An 18,346-nucleotide genomic window follows, 5' to 3' on the forward strand; every position below is an offset into this window, starting at 1 on the left:
AAATCTGACAGGGACATAGAACTCAATTATTAACCACGGGTGAAATGACCAAGTATTGCGTTGCTTTTATTGCTTTGAGGATCAGATTTCAACTGCTTGATGGTGAAAAGGTCCAGCATTTTTCCGTCTTTATGTTATGTACAATGACATTTTGAAAAGTTCCAAGAACATAATCAAATTATCTCAGTAGGTGCTTATAAGCAGAGGAAAATATTTTTATAACAACCCTGCTGTATAATGGTTACATCATTGAAAATATTTTTGTCTCTCATTCTTCACTATACTAATAATTACTACTTGCCAAAAGTTTATAGCACAAATCTTTGTCTTAGCCAAGGGGTTGTGGTAAAATTAATTCAGAAGTTCTATTTCTGTGTGATATTATGTCATTATAATAATTCATTACTTTTAATTAATCTTTAGAAATACATTGTTCATTCTATACTGTAGTCCATTTTCAAAATTGTAAATTAAGTGGAATATTAAATAATTTCCAAATGTTATAATTTCAGACCATATATTTAAAACCTGCTCATGTATGCCAAGTTCAATACAGTGGTAAAACAGATTATTTAGTTTAATATGCTGTGCACGAATACTACATCTGTTGGTTTCATACCAGCTCTGAGAGAAGAGCTGTCATTATAGCTATACTACCTAATTAGAGAAAGTGGAGATCTACGCTTATGTACTTAAAAACATTCACCAAGCCCCTTTCACTGGCCTCTGAATACTGGTAGCACTTTCAATGCTACAAGTAAACAATGCAAAGCGAAAAGCAATCCAGTAGATCAATATTCCTTTTTGGTGGCTATTAAGTTTGAAAAGTTGGCTTCATTCCACCTTCCACATTTCCAGATGGTCCCATGTCCAATAAAAACAGTTTTTTGAAAGAAGGGTGCATGGAGAGGCTGTGACAGACAGCTGCTGTTGAAGCCTCCTTACTTTGATTTTGTAGTCCTCTTTCCTCTATCCCCCGATGGTTAGATTGATTGTACAGGGAGTGCAAACTTTCATTTCTCATGTGTGCCAAAGAAACTGCTCTATTTATTTTATACTCAACTGAAAGAAACTCTTAAATCATCATGGGAATACAAAATTCTATCTTAACTTTGTACAAAATATTAAACTTTCGTATTGATTTTACAGGAGTAACTTACTGTAGCTCCAGCTCTTTTGGCTGTCTTTGAACTTCCTAAGACAATGGTAATACTTAAAACAATAAAAAGGTTGTTACCATCTAACCACTCAAACTTATTTTGTTCAACATAGGTAACATAATACAAGTGCCACAGTGATGCACTGACAATCATACGTGCCTTCTGCTTCATATTCATATAAACCTTAAGAGTGGTGACATCAGATTTGTAAAAGGAATAATCTAGGAAGTAATCATATGGTCTTGCATGATGATTCATATCATATTGCTTGTTAACTCATGTAGATCATACCATCTCATTGCTGCCATCCTCGTCATAATCTTCCTCTACCCCATCAGTCATCTCTTCTCCATCTCCATCAACATCAGGGCCCCCTTCCACTTGTTCCTCTGTGGAAGTTTCTGCATTTTCTGATATGGATTCCTCATGTGCAGACTCTGAATTTTCTTCAAGCTGCTTCTTCTGTGATTCTATGGAAAAGGCACAGTATGATCACCTCTTCTATCTTTCAAATTCAATTTCAATACCTTTCCAAATCTCGATGCATTGATAACTAAGATTGACAACAAATAATCAGGTTTGCATCAGTATTAAAAAGTATTCATAGTAGAAATAGGCCAGTCACCTAAATGGTCTGTGCCTCTGTTTAAGCTATACATCACCCCCCTCCCACTTAACTTCATGCAATATTATCAGTATGTCCTTCTGTTTCTTTCTCTATCAGGTACTAGTTTTAGCTTCCCCTTGAATGCATCAATGCTATCTGCCTCATCTCTTTCACATAATACTGAATTCCAGAGTCAAAATTATTCCATCTTCCAGTGGCAAAGAAACAAAGCTGATGTTTAATTCTTTCTCTGGTTTATTTCACAGGGAAACTGTATGGATACACATTATATCCGCAGTGGTTTTCCGTTCTAACATGGCAACAATCTGCAGAATATATTAAAAAGATTTTGATTCAGAGAAGCTGTTACATTGCTTTAATATTGATTGCTAGGAAGAACTTCCTAGAACCTTTTGTGGGAGGCAAACATTAAGACTTTTTAGCTAGGTGATTGGAAGATAATTAGATTCAATTGACAGAACATGTGAACATTTAAATTGATTGAGCAGATGTTTATAGTCCAGTTGGAGTAACAATGAGCAGCAATAATTCAACAAATGTGATAACATTACAGTAAATTGTACTTGGGTTGTAGTTCTTCATATAACTTCAGAGATGCAAATATAATCGATCTGAGTCTTGGAAGCAACAAGACAAAGGGGTGAACATAATGCAGCCTCTTGCAGGTTGAGTCATGGAAGACAGTCTCGCTGACTCCTGGCAGCAGTAACACCTCCCCTGATTAAGCTGGATGGTGGAAGTGGCTGATGTGGGATGTCTGACCACTGTTTATAGGATGCTAATCAGCCTCATGGGACAAGTCTTATTGTCATTCCAGCAGCCTTTTTGGATGGGGATGGGGGGATCATTATCAGGCACTGACTGCATAGTGTGGGGAGGCAGTGATAATGTCATTAGGCTAGTAATCCAGAACACCAGGGTAATGCTCTAGAGACATGACTTCAAATCCTGCTATGGCAGGTAGTAAAACTTGAATTGGCATGGACCAGTTTGGGCTGAAAGGCTGTCTCCATGCTAAGGGGCTTTATGAATTCAACAATACAAAAAGTCTGGAATTAGAGGCTGGTTTAATGGTGACCATTTTCAATTGTGTAAAAACACAACTGGCTCACTTTAGGGAAGTGTCCTTATTTGTTATCAATTATCCTTATTTGGTCTGCTCCAATGTTGTCTTAACTGTCCTCTAAAATAGCCCTGGCAAGTAACTCAGATCGTGGGGCATTTAGGGAAGGACATTCCTACTCCAGGCATGTCCATCCCATGAATGAAGAGACAAATATTGAGGCTCCTGGATCAGGGAAGGAGGGATCATTGAAAGTGAGCCAATGCCCTTCCTCCAGTGATCTCTCCTCTGACCGTCGATCCGTCCTCATTCAATACTAACCTGGGATCCTGAGATTCTGCTGAGTTTATTGTTGGCACCTACCACCACTCCCACTGGCACACACGAGCAAAGGAAGGCTGCCAGCCTCTGGGAAAGCATTTTGCCATTACGGCCCTGAATCCCTGGGATGGTCTGAAGGTGTCCATTAAAATGCCTACTGGGTATGTCAATCTTGCTGCACCTCTCAATGATTGAACTGAAAGAATTCAATGCTGGGTTTTTCAAACTGATGTGTAAGAAACCCATTAGCCAGACTACATTTAGTCTAATAATCAAGTGACAAACAATTCTGACAGATGCCCTTGCATGAACACCCTAATTACTATTAATTTAAAATGAAAATTTCCTAGTTGATTGCTTATAATAGATCATTCTAAGTCTATTCATAATATGAGGATATTACATTGACTATATTATCCTAATTTATTATCTTCCTTTTTCTATAAACAATTATCTTCCATCTATGCTGTTGTGACTTAGATAATATATAGGTTGAGTTGGAGATGTCTAGAATTGCCTGACATCAGGATGATTTTACAGCTTGATAAATTAGAAAGGAGCTGAATGCAATCAGTTGGATGTTAAGTCTGAACAAAACCTTGAGGTTATTCAGTTGTGCTCTTTGGCCTCATCACAATCATTTTAATCCTAGCAGATAAAGTAATCTATTTCAAAGGCCAGAGGAAGAAACTTTTGTTTTATGTCCAAATTTTATGTCATATTCAGAGTTCAAAACATGTTTCAGCCCCACTGCCTGCTTATGTAGAGAGTCTAAAGTTGTTCTGGAGGCTTTTTTTCATTGTTAAGGTGGACTCCTGGGATTATGGTACTTGGAGTTTGATATATGTTTGGCAGATACAACAGAAGCAGCTTATGCATAGGCAGCTTGACAGATGGTGCAGTACTTAAGCTCTTTCTCTGTCTTCATCGTGCCTCAGAGCTTAAAGACTGGATAGGGATTATAGAAATATGATCTGTCTTTGGTGATAGGGAAAACATAAGCTGATGTGTTATGGCTAAACAAGGAATTAGAAGGATGAACTGCAGAGTCATCATTCAGCTCATTTGTTACTCATAAATTTGCCTCTGTACTCACTACTGGCATCCATTAATAATTAAAAATATACAGACAGTCATTGTTAAGCCTTGAAGTAAATGAAACTAGAGGATGTAAAATTAGGAATTTCATCAGAATTTGGAAGCATTTGCAAAAACAATATCCTAGTGTCTGATAGTTCAGGCAAAATGAAACCAGTTTCCTTGGTGAGCTAATGCAATTTATAATGACTTAAAACATTATTCTGATCAATCACATACACGTGGCTGTGCATCTTACACACTGAAAGGCACTAAAGATGCATGTTTTAAAAAAAAAGCTAATGTAATATATTTAGTGATGATCCAGAGTTTCAGTAAGCAGTACATGCACCTATCATTCTCACACAACATTAGGAATTCAATTTTAAAGAGTAGCAGGTATATTTGAACATTAGCTAGAATTGTTATTATTTTGAAACAATTTTATTCAGAAATAGACATTCTATTTTGCAAGTTAAATCATTGTTTTTTAGATATGATATCAAATTGAGGCCCTGTCCATCCTCACAGGTGGGCGTCAAATTCCCATGATGCACTTCAAAGAGGAGCGAGAAAGGCCTCTTTGATGTCCTGGCCAATATTTATCTCTTAACCAAAACCACTAAAAGAACAGATTATCTTACTACTGTTGGTGGGATCTTGCTTTCCCTAAATTATCTGTCATGTTTCCAACAATTACACGAGTCAACATATATTAAATAGTAAGATAATCTATTCTTTGACTGGAAAATGTTTCGGGTAGTTCTGACATTGTTAAATGTGCTATGCAAATGCACACTTTCTTTTCCTCTGGGCTCAAATATCCATGACAGAGGGTAAAGGAACTAGGCCAGTACCAAGTTATTTTAGGTCCTGTCAGCCGTTTTCAGTGATGTCTTTCTTGATGTGTAAGCTAGGCCAAAATAGACAAGGTCAAATGGGGCTGTGTCAAGTAGTTATCAATTTGTCAAGTAAAGGACAGCTTTGATCCCAACTTACTTTGCCAACGCAAAGGTTTTCAACATCTTTACCATATTTTCTCTTAGCCCCCTCTGCTCTTTTGAAAAATAAACTTCTGTTCACAGTTAATATTTGATTAGCCTCTAATCAAAGTTGATCATCTCTAATATCACTTTATTAACTCTCTACAGGACTCTGAAATCCTTCCTAATGCAAGATATCCAAAAATAGACATGCTGTGTTCAGATAAGTAAATCATTCAATAACCATCCTCTGTTTGGGGTTGTCAACCCTCCAGGATTAGCCTAACATCTCCAGGACCTAAGGATTAATCTTCAGGAAACTTTATGATAACCCTGGAATAAAATCATCAGTCATTAAAAAGACTCTTTTTTGCACTTTTTTCTCATAACTGTGTACAGCTCAGAAAATATTGAAGATGAGCAAAATGGTTATTTAACTGAGATTCTCGAATTGGCCCAATACAATAAATTTCCATTGCGCAAAAGATGCCATTAGGATGGACATGTTGGGTGACAAAATGCAGAACTGTGGGGTGGAATAGTTGGAGGCAGGAATTCATGAGATGTAACTTCTAGAAATACCTTTAATCACTGTGGGAACTCTGATAGATATATGGCCAATCTAGTAGACAAAATCTTCAGCCCATCATTGTGCAATGCATTACATCAATTCTCCAGCCTGATTTTCCAATTTCCTGTTAGATTGAAGTCTTTTTCAAACAGTTTTGCAATTGCCAATTGATAAACTATTGCTTCCAAATTTAGTACTTGCTGACTTTATAATAGCTCCTGAAATCAGGCAGGAGCCTCACCATTATATTTTAGTGGGAGATTATGGCATAGTAGTGATGTTGCTGGATCAAAACAAAGGCCCAGGCTAATGCTTTAGGGGCAAATCCCACCTCAGAAGAAAGAAGAATTTAAACACAATTAACTGTTTCTTGGCGTCTGAATTACTAATCCAGTGACTCGGAGAACCATGAGCATGTTTGAGTACTGCACCTTCAGAAGGATATATTGGCCTAGGAAGGAGTTGAGAGTGAGGTGCTCGAAAAGCACAACAGGTCAGGCAGCATCTGAGGAGCAGAAGAATCGATGTTTCAGGCAAAAGCCCTTCATCTGGAATAATGCTTGTGGGCAGAGGGGGTGGGGCTGGGGAAAGCTAGCTGATAGTGCGATAGGTAGGTGGAGGTGGGGGTAATGGTGATAGGTCAGAGAGGAGAGTGGAGCAGATAGGTGGAAAGGAAGATGGACAGGTAGGACAGGTCATGAGGATGGTGCTGAGCTGGAAGGTTGGAACTGGGATAAGATGGGGAGAGAGGAAATGAGGAAACTGGTGAAATCCACATTGATGCTGTGGAGATGGAGGGTCCCGAGGTGCAAGATGAGGCATTCTTCCTCCAGGCTTTGGGTGGTTAGGGAGTGATGATGGAGGAGGCCCAATCCTTGGAGGAGTGGGAAGGGGAGTTGAAGTGTTTGGCCACGGGGTGGTGGATTGTTTGGTGCGGGTGTTCCAGAGATGTTCTCTGAAGCGCTCTGTGAGTAGGTGTCCTGTCTCCCCAATGCAGAGACAGCATTGAGAGCAACGGATACAGTAAATGACATGTATGGAAGTGCAGGTAAATCTTTGATGGATGTGGAAGCTCCTTTGGGGCCTTGGATGGATGTGAGTGGGGAGGCCTTGGCCTAGGAAGGAGCACAGTGCAGGTTTCCAAGAATAATAACTGGACTTCAGAAGTTAATAATAAGGTGAAATTAAACAAATTAAGCATAAAAACTGAAAGAACTGTGGATACTGTAAATCAGGAACAAAAACAGAATAGCTGGAAAAGCTCAACAGGTCTGAAAGCATCTGTGAAAAGAAATCAAAGTTAACGTTTTGGGTCCGGTGATCCTTCCTCAGAAACTTCTCAGTTCTTCCTCACCTCTACTACCATTCTAGAACCTGGGGGTGTAGTCAAGAATGAGGGCAAGACCAGGGAGCACTACTACACACAAATGGTAGTAGAGGTTTAGAACTGTCTCCTGCAAATGGCAGTGGATGCTATATCAGTGAATGATAATTTTAAATCTGAGATAGATTTTTTTTTATTGAGCAAAGGTATTACAGACATGGGCCAAAGGCAGGAAAATGTAGTTAGGCCGTAGGTCAACCATGCTCTCATTGAAAGGGGGAACAGGTTCGAGGGGTTGAATAGTCTACTCCTGTTACTATGTTCCTATCATCACACTATCACCTTCTCCCTGAGGTGTGAAACAGCAAATCTCTCAAAATACAGGCATTTTTATGAGGAGACAGGAAAAGTAAATGAATATTAAGGATCATTTTCACTTCAGGCTTCTTCCCCTTTGTAGTCATTCACTTCCCCATCCTGATCTACCTTTCTGCCAAACTCATCAGTTCTGAGGAGGCACAAAAGGTTGCCTATTTAACTTGTCTACAGCATGTCAATCAGACATAATTTCTGATACCGACTGAATGTTATACCACAGGAACAAATGAGTGATCCTTTGCTGCTCTTCCATTTCATGCCTGCAACTAAAAATCTTCTCTATTCATTTTGGATTCAATGGCAGCAATTACTTACTCATAAAGTAATAATGCCATTAACTTAAGAGTTACTGCCAAAATGTATGCACCAAAATCCAAATAAAGTTTCTCAATGAGGTTAAGATGGACTTGAAATCTCTTGACGTACAAGATTGGAATAAAATAAAATGCTAAATTTTGAGAAGTTAAGCAACAGCCACTCATTGCTTCTTGTGTGTATATTCCATGAAAAACACATTTCATGTATTTGTCAGAATCATGCTTCTTTTTTTTATGAAATATGAAGAATGGTATGCAGTACAACATTGTTATTACATGAAATATTTTTCCAAAAAGATTAGAATCCATTGTTAAGATTTCTGAGAGCAGAAGCAATTGAATACTCTGCAATGCAAACATGTGTAGAACTGCAAGTGTAAACATTTTAATTCTGATTCAAAGTGCATAAAAGATGCTCTATTACTCTGTCATATGCAAAAATCTCAACATCATGATATGAGAATTGGAGTGAGAATTTAGATTTAGTTCTGAAAAACTCTTGAAGTTTGAAAAATTAAGACATTCAAATTACTGCTCTCAGCATTCTAAAAACATGGACTCACCATATGAATCCTCTCAACCTACCCCTCTCACCACATCCCAACTCTAAGCACTACCCCAATTACATTTCCTAGAATGAGTGAAAAAAAAATCAACAGGTGAAAAAAAAAAGATTGCATACCATTGTTATGGTTCCAGCCTTGACTCCTGCTAGAACTGAGGAAACTCATGTCATCATACATACATGGTAGTATTTTCCTCTTTTCTTGTGACATTGTCCTTTGTTTTGAAAGATCAAAAGCTACCACTAAACATCTGACATATTGTTGAAATGAAGGACAAGTTTTCAAAGCTTTCTGTATTGTACTCAGAACTTACACAGAATGCCAAATTTTAAGCGATCAATCTAAATCATCAGATAAAATGTCCTTGTTAGTTGGCAATTCAACGCTGATTAGGTGAAGGGTTGCCATAGGGAAGGTAACAGGGCACTATAGACTTCTCTAGCTGTGAGGAAATTTAAAAAAAAAGGCACAAGACTTGAACATATTCCTTTTGCTTTCAGAGGAGAGGTCCCTACATAAGAATATATATTTTTGCCTCTGGCAAGAGCGTGAATGAGTCCACATTATGAGTCTGACTGATTATCTTGTAACCACTGTCCTACTAGATAAATTTGATGTGTTCCATTTGACTATGGTTTTAGTTACAAGTTTGCTGATAAGGACATATAGTGTATAGAGCTATATGAATCGCAACATATATATTGGCTGATGAGGGTAAGCTGGTGGATGTCAGTTGTGGAGAAACTATTAGCAATTTACCGTATGCAGTCTGCCCATGATTTCAAAACCCAAAACAAACACCTAATAATTGACATGAATCTGTGACTGGGTAACAGTAGTTGAAAAATCCTGAGTGCACGAATAGCTACACTAAAGATTAATTTAAGATAAATCAGTCAAACTCATAATCTGGATCAATTATGCTTGTTAGAATATACAGATATTCATATGTAAAGGTCCCATTCTCAGCCAGCAAAGGGAAGATGTTGAAGTTGGTCACCTTTTTTTGAATTACACAGGACCTGGGGACCCTGCAGGTGTCTTATGTTTGCTTATTCAGAGTTGACTTGCCAACCAATCAGACCCTTTTTGCCTCTTGTACAAATTGCTGTGATTATTTGACATTTGCTACTTTTGCATGATGAGAGGAAGACAAAATCTTTCTGCAACAGGTCTTTCTTTTCATCAATGCGTACGTTCTGTACGATCGGGCAAATGGCAATATTCAAATCAATAACAAATTGCTGGAAAAATTCAGCAGGTCTGGCAGCATCTGTGCGGAGAAATCAAAGTTGATGATTTGGGTCCAGTGACCCTGCCTCAGAACTGATGGTAGATAGGAAAAGGTTAACATTTATATCGAAGATGGAGGAAGTAATTGAGAGGTAAAGATAAAAGCAAAGAGAGCGAAAAAGAAACAAACAGTTGGACAGACAAAGGAGGAAAGGTCAGTCCGGGGGAAAGAATAGCTGTTAATGGGGGCAATGGACTGTATGTGGTAGTAGCCCATGTGATGACATGGACTGGTGTGTGAGGGTTGGACACGGCCTCAACCTCTAAAATGATTGAACTTGATATTAAGTCCAGAAGGCTATAAAGCTCCCAAGCAGAAAATAAGGTGCTGTCTTCCAGCTTGCTCTGTGCTTTGCTCTAGCAGAGCAGCAAGCCTAAGACAGTGATGTTGGACAGGGAACAAGGTGATGTGTTGAAGTGGCAGGTCACAGGAAGCTCAGAGTTTTTGTTTTGCAGTCAGAATGTAGGTGTTCTGCAAATTGGTCACCCAGTCTGCGCTTTGTTTCCCCAACGTAGAGGAGACCACGTTGTGAGCAGCGAACGCAATAGACGAAAATTGAGTGAAGTGCAAGTAAAGTCTTGCTTCACCTGGAGGTCGTGTTTGGGCCCTCGAATGTTGAGGAGGGAGGATATAAATGGGCAGATGTTACAGAGGAAGGTGCTTGCAAGGGAAGGTGCAATGGGGCTGTTGAGGGGTGCTGGGGGGTGAAGAAGAAGGGGACCAGGCTCTCCCAGAAGGAACAGTCTTTGCGGAAGGCTGCCAAGGGAGGAGAGGGTAATATGTGTGTGGTGATGGCATCCAGCTGGAGGTGGAGCAAATGGCAGCAGAAGATCCTATGGGATGTTGATGCTAATGGGAAGGTAGGTGACAACATGGGGGACCCTATCACTGAGGGGGTGAGGGCCAAAATGAGGAAGGTAGACATAGGGACTTCCATCTTCTTCAACTGAGGATTCCCCAGCACCATAGTTAACAGGGTCATTTGCAAGGTCCGACACATCTCCCACTTTTCAATCTAGTCTAATGTATTTGCTGCTCACAATGTTGTCCTCTCTACTTTGGAGAAATGAAGTGCAGGCTGGGTGAACACTTTGCAGAACACCTACGTTCTGTCTGTAAAGAAGACCCTGAGCTTCCTGTTGCCTGACGCTTCAAAACAGCACTGTATTCCCTGGCCAACATCTCTGTCTCAGGTTTGCTGCTCTGCTCCAGTGAAGCTCAGCACAAGCTGGAAGGACAGCACCTCATTTTTCACTTGGGAGCTCTACAGCCTTCTGGACGCAATATCAAGATCAATAATTTTGGGGCTTGAGGGCATTTCCTTACCCCAATCCCCACATACCAGTCCTTGTCATCACATGACCCATTGTCAGCTACGAATAGACCCCATTACCAAGTATTCATTCCCCTAGACTCACCTTTACCTATGCCTTTGTCTATCCAGCAATTTTTCTCTCTCTCTTTGGGCTTTATCTCCAACAAGCATTTATTTTCCCTCAACCCCCACTCCATCTTGCATATCAATGTTAACTTTTTCCTTGCTACCATCAGTCTGAAGAAGGATCACCAGACCTGCAACTTTAATTCCAATTTCTCTCCTCAAATGCTGCCAGACCTGCTGAGTTTTTGCAGCCATTCCTGTTTTTGTTTCTGATTTCCAGCATCCACATTTCTTTCGGTTTTTTGTTAATATCCAAAAACTGATATTCACAAATATACCCAGAATCACCATTTCACAATCGCTTAGGATTCAGAATGTGATTGCATTCTTCTCACATCCTTATCATCAAAACATTCCAAATTATCCTTAGAATATAAATGACAAGCTTTGCTGCTTCAAGCTTCAGTTGCTGGCATTGTTTGATTTAAAGTAACTATTACATTGCCATAAAATTTTAAGAGCTTGTTATTTAATGAAAGTCACTTTGAGCCATGTATCCTTCTGACCTGACAATGTGACTGATGGTGTTCCGCTGACTTAATTTATCCCAAGATGACTTGTCTGTTACTAGAGCTTATGGCTACCCACCGGCATCTGCCTTTTGTTGTTTCTCAATCTTCTCCAGTCTTCCCAGTAAGAAGTCAATTTTGTTTTTGATTTGGGTCAGTTCTTTCTTGATTGTCTGCAGCTCATCTGATTTCACTGGGGATAGAGAAGCGTACATTCCAAATGCATACAGTTTCATCTTTGGTCAATATAAAACAACAGTTCCTCGAGCTTGTTGCCTCAATTTGAAAGAACAATTCAGAAAATGTTAGCATTGCTGGATTCTCATGAGATATTCATTTCTTATATATTGTGTGTGATACAATTCTAGACACCACTACATACACCTTCTTTACCTCTTATATCTAAAGCAAAACTGATTTTGGAATGACAATCATTTGATTAAAATTTATCTAATGCAAATATAGTGTCCAACACATTATAGAAAAATGAGGCTTTCCAAAACATTATTTCAGGGTGTCAGTAACTCCATACTGATATAATTCTATGCAATTTATGCAAAATAGAAAGCAAACAGGTTTAAAAAAATGAATAATATATAGAAAAGCTTTGTCACCATTTCAAAACTAAAATCCTATAAGGTCTGGAAAGAGAGAAATTATGGTATGTTGTAATCTGCTTTTACATAGGTTGTAATTCACAGTTCTCGGAGGCTGACACTCCCAGAATCAGCCTAGATTCAATATACTGATACTGTTTCTTCTCTGCATTCACTCACTAGTGCAATAGCTCACTAATGCAATTAGAAATCAATTGTATCAATGGAGAAATAATCTGCACATAGCATGACATCAATTTATTGCGGAACATGCAATAGTACATCAGATTATAAACATTATATTAGGACTGACATCTATCCAATTTAACATCTCTCTTCATGTCCAAATCATTTTCAAAATTAATTGTGAAACTGCAGCTGGAAGAATGAAATTTGATATCTTACTACACCATGATTTTAATGTGGAGGAATTCACTCTTATTAAATATAATCACTCAATCAAAAAGTGCCAAGCTAATTGTCATTATATCTTAAATATAAAGATCAGAAAAGATACTTTCAGATGACAAGCAAAATAGTGCCTTTTTATTTTGCTGCAGTTCATAGAAATTCAATGCTTATTGATAAGCTTTGTTTAATAACAAGCAAATTTAATGGAGATAACATCAAAACCTGAAGTCTATCCTAATAATTGTATTTGTCAGATGTCAAGTACATTTAATAATGACTACCACATTATTAATTGTATTGTTGTTAGACCACAAAATTCAAATAGCACCTTTAAGTCAAATCTTAAAACAATTTGATCAAAACATTTAGTTCTTTGATATTTTCAAGTAGATAAAGGACATATATGAGGCTTATAATGTTTAATTATATTTGCTTTTCAATACGACCTTATTGCTGAAGGACAATAACATGCATAATTGGCTTCCATGCCTGTGTGCTGTGCTGAATACAAAGAAGATTTGAGCATTTAATTTACTGATGAAATGAAAAGGGACATAGAGGTACATCTTCCCTTTTTCATTTGAAGGTTCATTAACATTCCTATTTTTGAGATTTATTGCTGCTAATGACCTTCCATGTGAAACTTGCCAAGTGTGGAGCTGACCAGACCTCTCAGTCACCACCCATTTTAAGTCTCCTTCCCACTTCCATTCCGACATGACCATCTTTGGCCTCCTCTATTGCCACAACTAACCAAACCGCAAATTGAAGGAACAACACCTCATCTTCTGCCTGGTCAGCCAACAGCCTGGAGGATCGACATTGAGTTCTCCAATTTCAATTAGCCTCTCTTCCCATCCCCTGATTGCCTTCTCAGCACTCCCCCTCCCTTCTACCCCTTCCAGTCACCTACCAGATTCATTCCTCTCATTGACCAACCAGGTTCTACCCTTTGCCTGTCTTCACCTATCTCCACTTCACCACCCTACCCCCACCACTCCCTTTGTCTGCAATTCCCCCCACACCTCCCCCCCAGTCCTGAAGAAGAGTTACAACTGAAATGTTGACTTCTCCACCTCCTGATGCTGCTTGGCTTGCTGCGTTTTTCCAGCCTCCTGCCTGTCTACTAAGGGGCGGCACGGTGGCTCAGTGGTTAGCACTGCTGCCTCACAGCACCAGGGTCCCAGGTCAGATTCCAGCCTCGGGCAGCTATCTGTGTGGAGTTTGCACATTCTCCCCGTGTCTGCGTTGGTTTCCTCCGTGTAGTCCAGTTTCCTCCCACAGTCCAAAGATGTGCAGATCAGTTGAATTGGCCATGCTAAATTGCCCATAGTGTTAGATACATTAGTGCATGGGACTGGGTCGGTTATTCTTCGGAGGGTCAGTGTGGACTTGTTGGGCCGAAGGGCCTGTTTCCACACTGTAGGGAATCTAATCTAAGTGTGGTGTTGGAAGCAATCTTTCACTACTTTGGCAGCAATGTTATCATCAGAACTGTGAGACCAATCCTGACTTACCTCTGATAATGCTGGTTTCACAATTATTAAGCACTTTAACAGCTGCTCAACTGACACTTGTGACATGTGCTAATGCCATCTCAGTCATATGGACCACAATTCTCCACACTACCATGTTTCCCTTGTGCACTGAAAACCATAAAAAAGTTACAATGTAGATGGAGCCCATTCAGCTCCTTGTATCTGTACCAGTTTTGTAACAGCTATCCAGCTGGTCCCACTCTCTAGCATCTTTCTTATATCCCTAATATTTCTCTTGCCTTCAGGTGCCTTTATGATTTTCCTTTTAAAGCCATGATTATACCTGCCTCCATCACTTTCAGAAAGTACCTTCCAGATCCTAACACTCACTGCATAAAAATGTTTTTCCTTATCTGATCTCTTTTGGCTTTTGTCAACCACCTAAGGTTGATGTTCTCTGGTTCTTGATCCTTCCTCTAATGCGAACAATTTTCGCCGAACTGCTCTGTCCAGAACCCTCAAGATTTTGATTGATTGTGAATCAATTCTCCTGCAACCTGCTTTTCACTGAACAGAACAGCTTCTGTCACCCATCCATGCAACTGAATTTGCTGCTAAGAATTGGACACAGTACTACAGTTGAATCTGAACCAGTGTTTTTTTTTCAACTTATTCTTGTGCCCTCTGCCTCAACTTACAAATCCAGGGTTCCAGGTGTTTCTGTACAACATCCTCAAACTGCCCTGCCACCGTGATTGATGAATATATGTCCACAAGCCTCTCCGTTCTTGTACCAAATTTAGAATTGTATCCTTTATTTTATGTACCCGCCAAATCTGTTGTTCCTACAATAGTCACGTGATGGGTTGGGCAATGGCGGCGGCTGAGTTCTGGAGTTCTGTGACTCCAGACCCAAAGTAAGGGAAGACAGCCTCCTGCCCACAGTCTGGACAACACTGATCTTCTGGCTCACCGGTGTCAGGGCAACGGCCCATGGAGGACACTGGTGGAGGTCTCATGGTGATGGTGGCGATGAAACGATGACTGAGGAGATGGCAGTGGGGAGAGACCTGAGGTTGGGTTGGAAGGGAGGGAGAGAGAGAAAGAGAGAGAGAGGAGAGAGAAAGAGAGAGACAGAGAGAGAGAGAATCAGGATGATGTAGGTTATGTGGGAGAGTGGGTAAGGAGGGGGGTTGGGGATATAAAAGATGGACGGTTGAGTTAGGTAAGAGAGAGGTGACCAGGTGAGAGGAGGACATGGGCAGAGAGTGGGTTAGCAGAGATGTGGATAAGGAGGGTTCCGGGTTCCGTTGGATTAGCCAGTGTGGTAGAGAGGTAGGATGCGTTTCATGGGCCACAGATTGTTCCCCATACCACACAGCCTAGGCTTGCATCCTACCACCACTGCTCCTGGAGAGGGCACTCCAGCTTCGCCCACAGCATCGACACAACTCGGGAGGCAGCAGATACCAGTTTTAAGTCATCGCTAGATTGGCGTGGAACGTGACGCCAGGGGTTGCTCCCAATGGTGGGAGGGATTTTCCAACCCCAGTGGACAGCTATCACCTGCCTCAAGCGGGCGGCCCCCAACAATTAAGGTGCTGTTTCACCACAATCTGCTATCCTCATTGGGTGCATGAGGATTAGGAATTATCCGAACAGCAGATTGCAATCACTACACCAAGCAACAAAAGAAAACAACAAAAGAGACCAGCTCTAAAACTGGAAAGTTGGAATGTCTGGATAATGATGACCGGCCTCTCAGAAAACCTCCAGGATATCAGCGACTCTAGGAAATCAGCTGATATAAATAACGAGCTCAAGAGACTAAATGTGGACATAGCTGCCCTTCAGGAAACAAGGCTGGCAGAGGCGGGCTCACTCAAAGAGAAGTACTACACGGTTTACTGGCTGGGGAAGGGCTCTCATGAGCCCAGAGAGCACGGGGTTGGCTTCACAGTGAAGAACAGCCTAATGAACATAGTAGAACCAGGCAGCAATGGCTCAGAGTGACTCATGACTCTTAGCCTCAATACCACCACAGGACCAGTCACCCTTCTCAGCGTGTATGTCTTGACACTGTCCTCCATACCAGAGACAAAGGATGAGTTCTACCTTGATCTTGTATCCCTCATTAGCAGCATCCCAAGGAAGGAGCAACTTATTCTTCTGGGTGACTTCAACACCAGAGTGGGTGTAGACCATGACTCGTGGCCCTCCTGCCTTGGACATTTTGGTGTTGGCAAAATGAATGAGAATGGACAGCGATTGCTCGAGCTGTGCACGTTCCATGATTTGTGCATCACTAACTCCTACTTCCAGGCAAAGCCTCAGCACAAGATTTCCTGGAGACACTCACGCACAAAGCATTGGCACCAATGCAATCTGATCCCAGTAAGATGTGCCTAATGTACTCCACGAACACTCTTACCATAGTGCAGACTGTGACACAGATCACTCTTTAGTGTTTTGCAAGATTAGACTGCAACCTAAGAGATTCCATCACAAGAAGCAACAGGGGAACCCTCACTTCAGTGTCAGCAAGATGTTCCAGCCAGACCTTGTGCAACAGTTCTCAGAGGCTTTCGAGAGATAACTCAGTGCCTCGCGACACATAGACTCTGGTTCAGAAAAGTGGGAAACCTTGCGGGATACCATGCATCACACATCCCTGGCTATCTTTGGGAAGAAGACCTGAAAGACACACTACTGGTTTGAGGCTAAGGCGACTGAGATGATGCCCGTCGTGAAGCCAAGCATGTCACCCTAGCTGAGTACAAGTAGTCATCCAGCAGGAAAATCCTGCAGATTCTCAGGACTGTCAGGAACAAGGTTCAGCAAACTGCCAGGCATTGTGCTAACGCGTACTGGGCACTGCTAAGTGCGGAAATTCAGATGGCCACTATAATGGAGAACATTAGGGAAATGTACAAAGGCATCAAGAAGGCACTAAGACCAGCTCCGAGCAAGACAGCCCCCCTCAAACCCTCTACTGGGCAAGTAATCACAGACAAAGGCCAGCAGATGGAAAGGTGGGTTGAACACTACTCTGGTCTCTACTTCAGACAGTATACCATGTCTGCTTCAGCACTTGATGCCATCACGTGCTTGCCGACCATGGACGAGCTAGATGCAGAGCCATGAGTAGAAGAGCTCAGCAAGGACATTGACAGACTGGTCTCAGGTATGGCCCCGGGTAGTGACAGGATACCTCCTGATCTGACCAAGTGATGCAAGTTTAGCTTACTGCTCCCATTGCATGAAGTCGTCTGTCAGTGCCGGTGAGGAGCTATACCACAGGCCACGAAGGATGACAAGATCATTGCCTTCTTGAAAAACAAGGGTGACAGAAGCAATTGCAACAATTACAGAGGCACCTCTCTCCTGAACACTGTCGGCAAAGCCTTTGCTTGGGTCATCTTGACTCACCTACAGAAACTGGCAGAATATGTATACCCAGAGTCACAGTGCAGCTTCCAAGATAAAAGGTCAACAGTAGACATGATCTTTCTTAGCCAACTGCAGGAGAAGTGCAGAGAACAGAAAATACCCCTGTATGTTGCTTTCACCGACCTCACCAAGTGCTGCTGAAACATGCCTTTGCCACCACAATAGAGGGGATTTACCTACACATGAGATCAGATGGCAAGCTGTTCAATCTGCCCTGCCTTAGAGCCAAGACAAAGGTATGAGTGGCACTCATCAGGGACATGCTGATTGTTGATGATGCTGCAGTTGCAACACACACCCAGCAGGAACTCCAGTTACTGATAGACTACCTCTCTAACACTTGCAAGGAATTCGGGCTGGTTATCAGTCTGAAGCAGATGAGCATCCTGGACAGTACACAGAGGCACCACCAGTCATCACCATCGATGACTACGAACTCAATGTTATCCATCGGTTTACTTACCTTGGCTCTACAATCACTGGCAACCTCTCCTTGGACACAGAGATCAAAAAGAGGATCGGGAAAGCAGCCTCAACTCTTGCTCGCCTCACAACTCGAATATGGACAAATCCCAAGCTGACAGTGAAGACAAAAATGTCAGTCTGCAAAGCCTGCAACATAAGCACACTGCTGCACAGCAGTAAAATGTGGACTACATATACCAGACAGGAGAGAAGACTGAATACTTGAGGAGTATCTGCTGTATCCTGGGCATATCCTGGCAAGACAGAATGTCCCAACACAGTGGTCTGACCTTGCGCTGGTCTTCCCAGCATGT

The 18,346-nt window shown here is 41.2% G+C and overlaps 1 protein-coding gene across 9 annotated transcripts in view; it reads right to left on the minus strand.

The window, feature by feature from the left end:
- The window catches only part of LOC140477084 (RNA-binding Raly-like protein), a 910,390-nt gene that overhangs the window by 104,273 nt on the left and 787,771 nt on the right, over nt 1-18,346 (minus strand). For all 9 annotated transcript variants that reach the window (XM_072570320.1, XM_072570322.1, XM_072570321.1 and 6 more), the window contains 2 exons: nt 11,712-11,825; nt 1,452-1,630 (listed from right to left, as the gene is read on the minus strand). In XM_072570320.1, coding sequence (XP_072426421.1) covers nt 1,452-1,630; nt 11,712-11,825 — 293 coding nt within the window. The remainder of the gene's footprint in view (nt 1-1,451; nt 1,631-11,711; nt 11,826-18,346) is intronic.

Source organism: Chiloscyllium punctatum, chromosome 5, assembly GCF_047496795.1.
Source record: "Chiloscyllium punctatum isolate Juve2018m chromosome 5, sChiPun1.3, whole genome shotgun sequence".
Classification (NCBI taxonomy): Eukaryota; Metazoa; Chordata; class Chondrichthyes; order Orectolobiformes; family Hemiscylliidae; genus Chiloscyllium; species Chiloscyllium punctatum.